Raw genomic sequence first — 12,640 nt, 5'->3', positions numbered from 1 at the left:
TAATATTGAAAGTTGAAACCATGGATAAATTTTATAATTTTACAAATAATGCTCGGCGCAGATGGAACTATACCATAAAAGGATTAGCATCATGACAGGTATTGGAGATCAAAATCGTTATTTTTAGAGTGGCAAAAAATAATAATAATTATTTTTTAAGATAACAGTAAAAAAAAAAGTATCTATTTTTGTCCCTATTCTTGCAAGGTCTACATAATCCTTGACCAAAACAAAAAAATATCCGGCTTAAAATGGCTTCACATAGATCAGAGATACCACTGCCAACTAATTTGAACCTTTCGCCACTCAAATCCACTCTTAACACTGAAATCCAATGCACTTGTAGAAATCGATTGGACACCCCACCACGATCTGTTTTTTTTCTCACCATAGACTAGTCTCAATTATAAATATATTAGAAAGTTAATAATGACTAGCACTATACCCTATAGTCATATAATCCTTGGAGCCAAACTAATTCTCTTTTATAACAGAGAAATAAAACAGAACTTGCAGTACCGTACTCTATACCTAGAAAACGGAATGTAGACATGAAACGCATGCTTTACCTCGTAGAGGTAATAATTTTACGGTTAGCAAGATGATGAATATTCTATTGGATTTCCCCGTCCTCACCGAGCTCGCCGTCTTCAAGTTCGTCGTAACCACCATTTCTGCGGGAACTACGGTGATCTCTCCGGTGCTTTTTGTGCCGGCTTTCACTGTCTGAATCGGGCGAGTATGCGTGCTGACAAGATAAAGAATAATAAAAAAAAAAATTAAATTCATACTAACGTTAGAAAACGATTCAAATGGACGAATTATTACCTTTCTTGATTTTTTACGGTCGCTGCTATTATGTTTGCGTTGTTTCTTATTAGAGTCATCCTTCTCGTCTTTATCCGAGCCCAAATCCTCAGTTGGACTCTGATGCCGCTTTCTGTGTTTTCTGTCTCTGTCTTTTTCCCTCTTCTTGTCTTCTTTGTGACCGTGACTGTCTATGTCCATGTTCTCGCTGTCTGTGTCATCCTTCTTTGATCGCTCCTTTCCTTTCTCTTTATCTTTTTCACGCTCTCTATCCTTTTCCTTTCGATCTTTCTCTTTCCGTTTTTCTTTCTCCTCCCTCTCTTTCTCTTTCCTTGCCTATACCAATTAGAGTATAAAAATCATCAAAGTCACATTTCTTATTTGTCTCTAAGATGGAGAACCCCGATAGAGTTTGAAAGCAAGAAATATCAAAAGCCCAAATGCACTTCAAAAGGTCTTTACAGGCAAAGTCTAATTTACAGAATCAACTCTGTTTTTATCAACAACCTCCTATTCGCTGAACCATACCACGTACCTTTTCCTCCTCACGTTTGCGTTCTTTTTCTTTAGCTTTTTCATGTAAGTATACAAGATATTCCTCAAAGATCTCCTTTGCCCAGCTCTCCTCTCCAAGTGACCTGGGTAAAAAATGATGAGAAAAATAAAGTCAACAAAATTAATCTCAATAGACACTGCGAGTAACAAAAACTGTGAATTGATATAGCAAGAGAAACCTGTATTCTTGGCTTTCTTCACAAAGGATTTTATACTCATCCCAATTAGAAGCGGTGGTTATTTCCTACAGGCAAGCGAAACCATTAATATTTATACCTTCGAATTGTCGGATATCAATGTCGTCCCTTTAATAAAGAATCGCATTATACCTTGAATGTGCTTAAAAGCATAGTGAAGTCATCAGCAACACGTTGCCTCTTTTTAGACTCTTTCTCCTCCTTCTCTTTCGCTCTCTCTAGCAGATCCTCATGTAGAAGCTTCAAGAAAAAATTTAGTTAGACAAACCCCCAAAAAAAAAACTGTCACTCAAGTAAAGACCAACAACTTAAAAATAGTATACCTTTAAGTTAATATCTGATATTGGTGGCAAGCCAACATCTTCGGCAATTACTGCCTTCAACTCATCTAACGTCCAACTTGATGTAACAGAAACCTATTAACCATAAAATTAAATAAATAAATAAAAACCAATAGATATATTGAAATACATGAAACTGAAAATTCCAGAGCAAATCAACTCATGTAAGCCAACCTTCCTCGACTTTAATGCATCTTTTACACGACCTTTGTCATCATGATACTGTCAATCAATAAAATAAATAAGTCACACGCAATAAAATAAAAAATAAAAAAATAACGAGCAAGAGTATCAAAAGATAGAAAAGGTAAAAAAAAACAACCAAAGCAAGTTTCAAATTCAACACGGAAGCAGGTTTGCAACAAATAGAACGAGGTCTAGCCCAACAATGATCACATACAGCACAAAGATCTAGACCAGACTCCCACTTACTCTTAAGAAACCAAAGAAGCTAAAAAAACACAAATGGTAACACCCAAAACTCTGGTCTATACCGACTTTCTGATTTTATACCAATTTTCTGACACCCGCAATTTTAAATAGATGTACAATTAGTATGGAACAATTATAACTAACCAGTCTCTCTAATTCTTCAACAACATCCTCGTACAAATCTTTTGGAGTTGAGCCAGATGTATTTGATGCAACAGCTTGATACTGATCCGAATCCCTAACCTGAGATACAAAAGTAGCACCACTCAATAATACCGGACGATACGAGGCATTTTTTCACTAGGTCCACCTTTTTTAATTTGGTGTGACAATAAAAGCCGCACCTTTAAACAATAATCTCGCCACTGAGTTTTAGCAGTAATAATGCCATCATTAACATGTTCTTCCAGAAGCTTCCGAAACTCATCTCGATTTTTCCTCTCACCCCGTCTCAAAAGATCCTAAATCAAAGTATATTAAAAAATAAGATTAAATTTAAAAATAATATAAAAGAAGAAAAGAAACAACATAAAAGAGAACGTATAGATCATACCTTTTGTATCTTCTTTTGCTCCTCTTCTTCCTTTTCCAGGTCGCGGATATGGTCCTGCAAAGACCAATACCACATAAAATTATAAAATCAGAATAAAAAACATAATAATACATTTGTACTTCCCCTTCCAATCTCGAAGACCTAAAACATAGATCAGCATAAATAACGTGACATACCTGGAAAATGAGCAAGCGATCGAGCTTCTCAAGACACAAGCATCTCTCATCATCCTCTAATCGGTCTTGAACTTTTCGCCACTGGCTGTTCACCTAAAAATGGCAGACAGGATAAGAGAATCAAACATAAACTCAAACCAACTGCTAGGTCACATTCATTTGTAAGACGTACCTTAATAAAGTCACAAGATTGTAAAAACTTCTTGTATTCTGCTACATTCCGACGGTGCTCTTCGGCAGCCTTTTCTTTTTCCTGCATTGAAGTAGCAAAATCCAAATAACGAAGAGGTTAACGCCTAAATTTAAAGCGCAATGTCAAAAAGTGCCGTCTGCAAGAGCTAAGTAACACAATTGGTGAACCATTACCTTCCTTTCTAGTTCAACTATGTAGCTTTCAAAAAGATCTTCTCTATCTCTGTTCCGTTCAACAGCAGTGAACCGTTCATCGTTTTCAAAGATAGTCACAGCTTTGCTGTTGAGGCACATAAGAACCAAGTTTAAAAATAAAGGGCTAAAATAACATGCGTTATTAAGCTATTTGTGTAGCAGGAAGACCAGATTACCTCCATCTAGTGGACGATGTTAGTTCTTTAGATTCCTGAAAAAAGTAGGCAGACATAAATAAGTACAATATTAACTATAGAAATTTTGTTTTTTTGAATTAAATACACGCAACATACTTCCAACATTTTTGCAAACTCTTCACGGGCCCTTTTCTGCTTCAAACGCTTCTCTTCAGCCTCTAGCTTTCTTCTTTGACCCAAGTACTAACAATTTATCGAACATTTCATTCCCATGTAAGATTGGAAGCATCAATGAGCATGGTTGAAAGACAAGCAAGTATACATTAATCATCCAAGTATGAAACCATCAAAAGAAAGCCATTAATTTGTAACAAAAGCTCACTTCAAGACTGGTTACATAAAATACCTCATTAAATGCTTGCTTCCGCTCCCCTAGTGTTTTAAGAGCACCGTATCTTTTATCAGTAATTATCTCTCTCATAGCCTGATATGGAAAATCAATCAGCCATACACATTAAATATATCGACTTCACATTTTACCAAATTTGCAAATTGGTTACCTGTTCCCAGTTCCAATCGGAGTGGACATTTGCAGATTCTAGAAGTGATTTGAACACATTCTTTGCCTCCTAAAATGTTCGAAATAAAACACGAGGGATGAAAACGAAAATGATCATCATGCTTCACAATCACCGATAAAAACAGGGATATAAATTTCCTGAGATATACCTGCTTATTGGCATACACCAAAGGCTCATCGTCTACTGATTTTTCCTCCACTGGCGTTACATTGACTTTTCCAGCAACTGCCATGCCTTTTTTTGCTTCCTGTAGTACACAAAAATATACCGGGTAAACAAGCCAATTCAATAAATTGAACCACACATATAATTCTTGACACTAAGATGGAAAATTCAACCAAAAGCCCTGTCAAATTTTGCAACCCAGTGAAAATCCTCCTAATAGTATACAGTAGTTTTTTTTCATTATTGCACAATCCCAAACAAGCATTCAATAAACTACTATTTTCAAAAGGTAGCTAAACAATACCTCAATATCCTGTGTAGAAGCCCCGGAGTGTACGATATCTTGGGATGTTTGGTTCTCATGTGAGCTGCTGAAAAGTTTGAGATTACTCAAGCTTCTAACCATAATCATTATTCAGATGATGAACATAAAGTAAGGAATGGGATATAGGCAGAACAAATAAAATACATACGTGTGTGTCTGATCAGCGTTTCCCAGAGCAGAGGAAACTCTTATACCTGCTGAAACAGCAGGATTTAATGGAGACGTAGTTACCATGGGAGGTTGAACTGCCACAGATGGTGCAATCGATGATTGTGAACCAGATATGGCTGGTGACACAGAAAAGACCGTCGAAGAAGGCTCAGGCAAGGAAGGCACCGGTGTTACAGCAACTGGGCTCAACGCAATTCCGGTCGTACTTGAGACCACCACATTTGCCTCATTGGGAGTTCCTGTAGAAGCAACGGCTGCGCTGGCATCAGATTGAATTCCCTGGGAAGCTTCTTTCTCAGCAAGTTCACGAGCCAACTACAAGAAAGTATTTCTCATCAGAAAAAGTAAAAAGGTATGTGTCGGAGGAGAGGAGCAACAAAATAGACATCGCGCAAAACCTTTAACTCCTCTGGGATCGTCCACTTAGATTGCCTCGTGACCTTGTTGTAATAGTACCTGAATAGCCATTTCCAAATTACAGGGAGATATAAATCAATCCTAAGCTTACTATAGAGCATCATGAGAAATGCTGAAATAATAAGAAAACATCAGAAGATAAGGAAAAGATGTAGATAACTAACTTTCTTCCATCTGGAGAACTATATTCCTTCCAAACGGTAGAGGCGTCAGCTCTCTGTTGGCATACAAAACAAAATTATAAAGAAAACCAATTTATAGGATGACAATGAGAGGGAAATCAATCTGTTAGCAACAAATATATCATAAGTAGATTCGATATTTGCAGAAAGAAGCTAATGTACGTTAACCAAAATAATTCACTATATTGCATAAGGAACTCCAAAAGTAAATAGAAGAGAGATCGCACAAATGTAGCGATTGCTTCAGTTAAAAGCAAGGAATCTCAAGCAGTGTCATATAGAAATGCACCTATAATAGCCACATCGCTGCCAGTACCACAGACTGACAAGTAAGAAAATTAAGCGGCGATGTACGAAGAAGAAGAATAAAATATGGTTCTCCAAGTGTACATGGACAAGAGACTAATGTTTGGGAAAAGGGAATAGGCAACTACTGCTATATGAAATTCAGCAAGACATCTGACTTAATCATAAATAAGACGTAAATAGCAATTTATTGCCTGCATTGTGAAACTGTAACCCCGTCTTCAAAGTGAGCATATAGGAGCAGGCGTAAATTTTCTCCGGACTTGCCATGACATCTACAAACCAGTGGAAGCACATGCAAATAAAAGGAAATTCAAATAAACACTTCTGAGGATGTTAAGTTAACGTGGCTCAACCATCAACATCCATAAAGGGCCAGAAAATTCATCGACTAAGATTACGAGCAATGATTGCACATTTAACTGGAGATCAACACAGATACAAGCTATTGAACATGGACTACCAGTCAGCATCATTAACTCACCTCCATAGGTGTCATCAATTCCAAAGGCTTGTCCCAAACAGATTGTCTGGTTTTCTTATTGTAATAATACCTGTGGTCGGATTAAACAAATGCCAAAATTACAAATCACACCGACACATAAAGGCATTCATGAAAAACATTATAAATCAATATCGCCCAAAAATAGGGTGCATGTCACACGCTACCTTCTTCCATCAGCGGATGAGTGTTCTTGCCAATCAGATCCAGATGATGCCTGCTGCTGAGCAAGGCTAGAAACGCTTGTCGCCTAAAACAAACAAAAAAAAGTAACAATTAGAAAGAACACAATACTACTTTGATACACAAAAAAGAACGAGTAGTTTCTATAGGAACCCATGTTTGGAACTTGAATTTTTTCTTAGGAGAATGATATAAGATTATCCAGTCTCAATTTCGGATCTATGAGAAATAAATTGAAGGGAATAGTATGTGAATTGTATGACTAATTCGAGAAAGAAAAAAAATTGTCCCTACAAAAGAGCGAGTAAAACTCTTTTTATCAAATTCTATTCCCATTCCTCGTTTTCCCACAAAATTCTCTAAAATTTTCACTAAATTTTCACAACGGTCTATATCTTCCTTCAAATTCTAAGTTCTCGTCAAATCCAAGATCCAAACGGGGACTAGATAAACAATAACAAATCAAGCTCTTACAGCATCCGGGGGAGCAACAGAAGCCACAGGAGGAGGAGGCTGCTGAAGAGGCGCCGCAGCCTGCCAAGGTTGCTGCATCATCTGAGGCATCGCCGGGTAACCCGAACTGCTTTGCGGGTTCACATACGAACCCTGCGTAGGATACTGAAGGAAAATCAAACATACGTGAAAAATGGCTTATACTCACACAGAAAAGGGTAAAAAAAAAAAAAAAAAAAAAAAAAAAAAAAAAAAAAAAAGGAAAGAAAAATGTGGGTTTTTTTTCTTACGGAGTACGAGGGTGGAAAAGAGGGAGGCATTCCCGGGCCGGGAATGTGAGGCTGAGGATGGGCGGGTCTTGTCTGAACGTACTGCGAAGAAGGCATGGGTTGGGCCTGGATGGGCCGGGGCGGATACTGCTGCTGTTGCTGCATAGCCTGGCTGTGGCCCGGCGGAGGAAACTGATGGAACGCCTGCCCTTGCTGGTTCGGGACCATCGCTCGGTACTGCCAATTCAATCAGGGTAAACCATTCAATTCGACATCTTGTCTTTTGCTAACAATGAGTTATTGGTTGTAGGCAAAAAAAAAACGTGTAGGTAAAGCTTGTGAGAGACGATCCTAGGGTTCACGGGTTGTTATGCCAATCGGAATTGACATCTCAACATCTAGTTTCTTTGCAAACAGTGAATTATTGGATAGGCAAAGAAATAAGAATCACGAGGCAGGGTTCACGGATTGCTATTGCAATCGGAATTAAAAATTCAACATCTTCTTTCTTTGCCAACAGTGAGTTATTGGATACGCAAACATATAAAATCGCTAGGTAAAAGCTTGTGAGAGACGATCCTAGGGTTCACAAATTGCTATGCCAATAGGAATTAACAACTCAAAATCTTGTTTCTTTGCCAACGGTGAGTTACTGGATAGGCAATCAAATAAAAAAAAAAATATCGCGAGGTAAAGCTTCTGAGAGACGATCCTAGGGTTTCAAATGCTATTCCATCGCCCAATTCTGCTATGCCAATTGCAACTAACTGAATTTTTTAATAGGCTATACAAAAAACAGATTCGGGCGGGTAAAGCTTGTATGAAACGATCCTATGGCCATGGGTTCAAATGCAATACCTGCGCCGCGGAAGTCTGAGAGCTATTGTCCATTGAAGCGCATCAAGGAAAGAGCTGCGAGGTGAAAAATAAATTATGCATTAACTTCGTGGGTCGCAGAAACGCATAAAAAATTAAATAAATAAATCAGAACTCGTAGGAAATGAAACGGAAAGTCAGGCTATTTTGAGCTCTTCGCGGGCGTGAAATGGAATTCCTTACGGAGAAGAGAGTTTGCAGAGTGAGTGAAATGAAATAGCTCTGGGTTTGGTTATCTCTGTCGCGCGCTAGGGTTTAAGAGGATTGCTTCGTTGGGGACAAATCTGACGAGTGTTCACTTTTCTTCGTTTTATTTTATTTTTTTAATTGTGGCATTAGTATTTATAGCTTTCCAGTAATGACCTTGATATATTCCGCGAGTTACTCGGTGATACCCGGCGCTAAGCTTCGGTTTAGCAACGACATGACATTTACGTTGATATGGGTAGATTGGTTTGTCGTTTCTTAGAAACATGGTTTTGGACGACAACTACAACTCTTTTTATATTTTTAATTTAATTAATTTTCTTTTCGTGTGTAACGCGTGGGTTATTTTTTAGAGAAATATATGAAATGAGCCTAAAAGTCCACCAATTTTAAATGAGAAATTTCATTAATTGGGCTTAATAAGCCATTAAATATCAAGATTATACCCTAATGTTTAAAAATATCTGAATATGAACTTTTGGCCCAAAATCGAACAAAAATACCCCTGATTCAAAAAACTAAGCCCAATTAATGAAATTTCTCTTTTAAATTAGGGACAATTAATACTATTTTTTTAGCGGACAATCCTATTAACCTTGCATTTTTTAAGTTGATTAAATTTGTGTGTACATTGAGCATTGTGTTATATTAGTTGTTAAAAATATATATAATAATTACATTTGTCTAACCTCGTACTACTTACTAATTTTCTCACATCACTTAAACTACAAACATAATGATCTATATACCGCACTTCACAATTTTTTTTTTTTAGCAGAGGCACTATCGGCCAGGATTACATGATATATTAGCAGTGCAAAGCGCAGGTGGCACTATCGGCCAAGATTACATAGTAGGTGGCACTACTGGCCAAGATTACATACTTATTAGAATAAATCCTAGGGGGCATGCATTTCTGCATCTCATGGGGGCTTGAACCCATGACCTCTCCGTTGAGGTATGTGTGGGATTACCGCTAGACCAAGCTAGCTACCACCGCACTTCACAATTGATTATTCTTTTATTTGTAAAAAAAAATGATCTATGACTATTGATTTTGTAACGACATGTGATGAACAAAATTCTTAGTTATTATATATTTTTGGAACAAAATCAGGGTTAAATAATAACACTTGTAATCAAAAGAATAACACTTGTTATTATAAAGTATAACTTTTGGATTTCATAGTGTTAATCCCTTAATTTATTTAATAACTTTTTAAAAACCTTAATGTAACAAATATTAGTGATGCTAATTATGGGTCTAATATGCTAAACATAAAGGTCAAATATCGGGTTTTTGGCGTTACCTTTATTCAAATTCCATTTATTGGTAGTCAAACAAGAGTTTTTGGCTCAACATTTAGTATACCAATTGCACATAACTTCTTCACAAATTATATTAATTTTGTGTGAAATGTCCATCTTGTTGTAATTCGTGTACTTCACACTCGTACCAAGGACGTTGAGTTAGATTAAACTTTATTTGTGAGAATGTGCTCCGCCTTATATAGCATTTTTAGGTTAGGATATATAGAAGTTGGATTTGAAAATCGGGGAAAAACTGACTCTCATCTTGAATGATTGAGAGTGAAAATGTTTATTCCAATCTTATGAGAAAAGTACAAGTATAAGGCTTTTTATATAGCCATGAGACATTAAGAAAATAAAGAAAAATACAATAAAAGAAATAAAAGAAAAACAACATACAACATATCGTGTTTATCGTTTAATAAACATAAACGACACATATGAAATATTTGATCTCTAATACACCCCCGCAAGATGAACTCTTTCCCGAAAGTTCATCTTGGATTGAACTTGATATCGGAGAAGATAACTCGGAGAAGACCTCAATTGTGTGAATGAAGAAACGAATTGACTTTGTGAAGAACCGATATCGTTTTGAGAAAAAATTCTCAGAGGCTTTTTGTCGAACACTTTGAGTGCGCTAAGAAGAACAGTGTCAGAACATACTCCAAGAATCGACGTCATTGATACAAAGAACCAAAAAGAGAGCAGGATAATGACACAGGACCAGAAGAGGATCGAGATCGACCGGCGAGAAGAAATCCAGGAGTGACTCGAGACAGGAGTGACTCCGGGCCGGGTTGATTCCGCTGCCGGTGATGGGAATGGTCGCCAAGTGAACCATGAACACAGCGAACCCGATTGGGAGTGGAGCCAAAACGGGGACGTGGGAGTCACGCGCGCTTCTCTTGAGGTCGGTGGGCGGAGAAAACGGTGTAGACGAGGACGAAGGTACCGATGATCTCGGCTCCGAGGGCAGTTCCGATGTTGTAACCGTCGGCGACGGTGTTGGCTCCACCGCCGAGCCTGGTGAACTTGGTTGGCATGAAGCTCTTCACGAGCGCGACTCCGCAGATGGCTCCAACGCACTTAGCGATGATGTACGCCACAGCGCGGATAAGAGAAACCTTTCGAGCCAATAACAGACCGAAAGTCACCGTCGGGTTTATGTGCCCACCGGAGATTCCAGCGGTGCAGTAAACGAGGATGAAGATCATGCCACTGAAAGCCCAGGCGATGCCGAGAAGTCCGACCCCGGTGCAAGCATCGGTCTGAGCTTTGTGGCCGATGACGGTGGCGACAGAGACGTAAAGGAAGAGGAGAGTCGCGATGAACTCGGCGATGAGAGCTCTGTAGAAAGACCAGCTCTTCAGCTCGCCGATGTCGAACAGCGGCACCGGCGGTGGATCCACGTAGTCCTTCCCGCTGTGATGGACATCTTCACTCACTTCTTTCGACATCTTTCTTTCTCTCTTTTCAAACTCTGTGGTCTGCAAATGAAAGCTCTTCTTTGACTCTCTGTTTGGCTTCTGGACACATGATCTGTGCTTTTCTTGGTCGATTGACCCAAATTTATAGGCGGAGGGATCGGTCGGAGAGGGATCACGGCGGGACTCGCCGGAATAAGATCTTGAAGCTTTGACATGGCGGAACTCACCGGAGAAGCCTCTTGAATGTTGACACGGCGGGACTCGCCGGAAGAAGATTCTTGCTGAATGAAACGGTTTGAAATCACCGGTGACGAATCTTGATAAAAAAGAATGCTCCGAATGTCCGATGTGTCTCCGTCGATGAAGCGATGAAGAGAAGAACTTGAAATCGAGAAAAAGAGGCGCTCAATAATGTCAGGATTAGGAGGGGAAAAAAATCGACTTTCGTGAAATTCCACCGAGCTTGTCGTCGGAGATCTATTATGATCGTCGAGGAATCGGGGATGACGACTTGTGTTTCTCTAACCTAGAAAATCGAAATGCGGAAATTCGCTCTGATACCATATTACATTTCTAGGTTAAGATATATATAAATTGGATTTGATAATTGGGGAAAAACTAACTCTCATCTTGAATGATTGAGAGTGAAAATGTTTATTCCAATCTTATGAGAAAAGTACAAGTATAAGTCTCTTTATATAGCCATGAGACATTAAGGAAATAAAGAAAAATACAATTAAAGAAATAAAAGAAAAACAACATACAACATATCGTGTTTATCGTTTAATAGACATAAACGACACCTATGAAATATTTGATCTCTAATACATTACAATAAAATGTGACTTGACATAATTATAAAGGTTGTGTAGTTCTAAGTTCTAACATTGCATAAATGAGATTTTAAGTTTAAGGTGAGCATGTCATAGGGTATTATAGCGATTGCCACGTCACGTCCAAATAAGCCAGATAATGTTCACCTTGCCAGTTAAATAGTTGCTAATATGTTTATTAATCCATAAATAGCTAAAGGTTATAAGCTAAACACGTTATAAATAGCTAAAGGTTATAAGCTAAACACGTATTAGATACATACATGGATCTAATACAATCTTCTAGCCGATGAGTGAATGCAAAGATACACCACCATGAAGGGAAATCTAAAAGTCGCACATTGAAATCGATAATAACAAAAAAGCGTCTACAAAGATCATAGTTTACTCATCCTATTGCTAATTGTTATGTGAGATTTTTTCCATATCAAAAAACGTCAAGGCCCAACTCAAGCGAGGATGCATGGCAACCCCGGCCCAAAGAGTAGAGCCTGGGATTAAGACAAGTCGAGCTCACCCCTTAGGGGACTTCTCATCCTGGCGTCCAGGCGAGCTCGACCCCCAGGCGAGCTCGACCTCCAGGCAGGCTCGACCCCCAGGCAGGCTCGACCCCCAAGCCAGGCTCGACCTCCAGGCAGACTCGACCTCCAAGCCAGGCTCGACCTCCAGGCGAGCTCGACCCCCCAGACGAGCTCGACCTCCAGGAGGAAGTCCAACCCAAAAAATTGTGAAGGCAATCTCAGCCCTGCCAATGGCCAATCCCTCCAGTAGTACCCACAAAACCGGAGGACACCTCTGGTAAAACTCACAAAACCGGAGGACACCTCTGGTAAAACTCACAAAA

The 12,640-nt window shown here is 38.8% G+C and overlaps 1 protein-coding gene and 1 pseudogene across 3 annotated transcripts; both read right to left on the bottom strand.

The window, feature by feature from the left end:
- Window positions 1–463: 463 nt before the first annotated feature.
- PRP40A (pre-mRNA-processing protein 40A) lies at window positions 464–8,344 on the bottom strand. Of its 3 annotated transcripts, none has more exons than XM_089618965.1 (28): window positions 8,199–8,344; window positions 7,998–8,051; window positions 7,161–7,376; window positions 6,892–7,035; window positions 6,402–6,484; window positions 6,217–6,286; window positions 5,409–5,461; window positions 5,226–5,283; window positions 4,805–5,142; window positions 4,636–4,702; window positions 4,315–4,413; window positions 4,146–4,214; window positions 3,992–4,069; window positions 3,742–3,828; window positions 3,625–3,659; window positions 3,428–3,533; window positions 3,234–3,314; window positions 3,062–3,154; window positions 2,886–2,939; window positions 2,677–2,793; window positions 2,477–2,575; window positions 2,075–2,122; window positions 1,883–1,975; window positions 1,692–1,799; window positions 1,542–1,606; window positions 1,343–1,445; window positions 829–1,143; window positions 464–748 (listed from the first exon to the last, which is right to left on the bottom strand). In XM_089618965.1, the coding sequence occupies exons 2-28, from the start codon at window positions 8,028–8,030 to the stop codon at window positions 614–616; spliced, it is 2,847 nt and encodes a 948-aa protein (XP_089475091.1). In that variant the 5' UTR covers window positions 8,031–8,051; window positions 8,199–8,344; the 3' UTR covers window positions 464–613. The 3 variants fall into 3 exon arrangements, with proteins under 3 accessions (XP_089475091.1, XP_089475092.1, XP_089475093.1); XM_089618966.1 differs by having other exon boundaries at window positions 4,636–4,699; XM_089618967.1 differs by lacking the exons at window positions 6,217–6,286; window positions 6,402–6,484; window positions 6,892–7,035; ... (1 more) ...; window positions 7,998–8,051; window positions 8,199–8,344 and adding an exon at window positions 5,927–5,986.
- Window positions 8,345–10,188: 1,844 nt separating this feature from the next.
- Window positions 10,189–11,037, bottom strand: LOC149391937 (aquaporin PIP2-7 pseudogene; annotated as a pseudogene).
- Between the last annotated feature and the right edge of the window lie 1,603 nt (window positions 11,038–12,640).

This window comes from Urtica dioica, chromosome 7 (genome assembly GCF_054948205.1).
Source record: "Urtica dioica subsp. dioica isolate 48M chromosome 7, U.dioica_male_clone48M_v1_H2, whole genome shotgun sequence".
Classification (NCBI taxonomy): Eukaryota; Viridiplantae; Streptophyta; class Magnoliopsida; order Rosales; family Urticaceae; genus Urtica; species Urtica dioica.
This window is presented reverse-complemented; position numbering and strand designations above follow the sequence as displayed.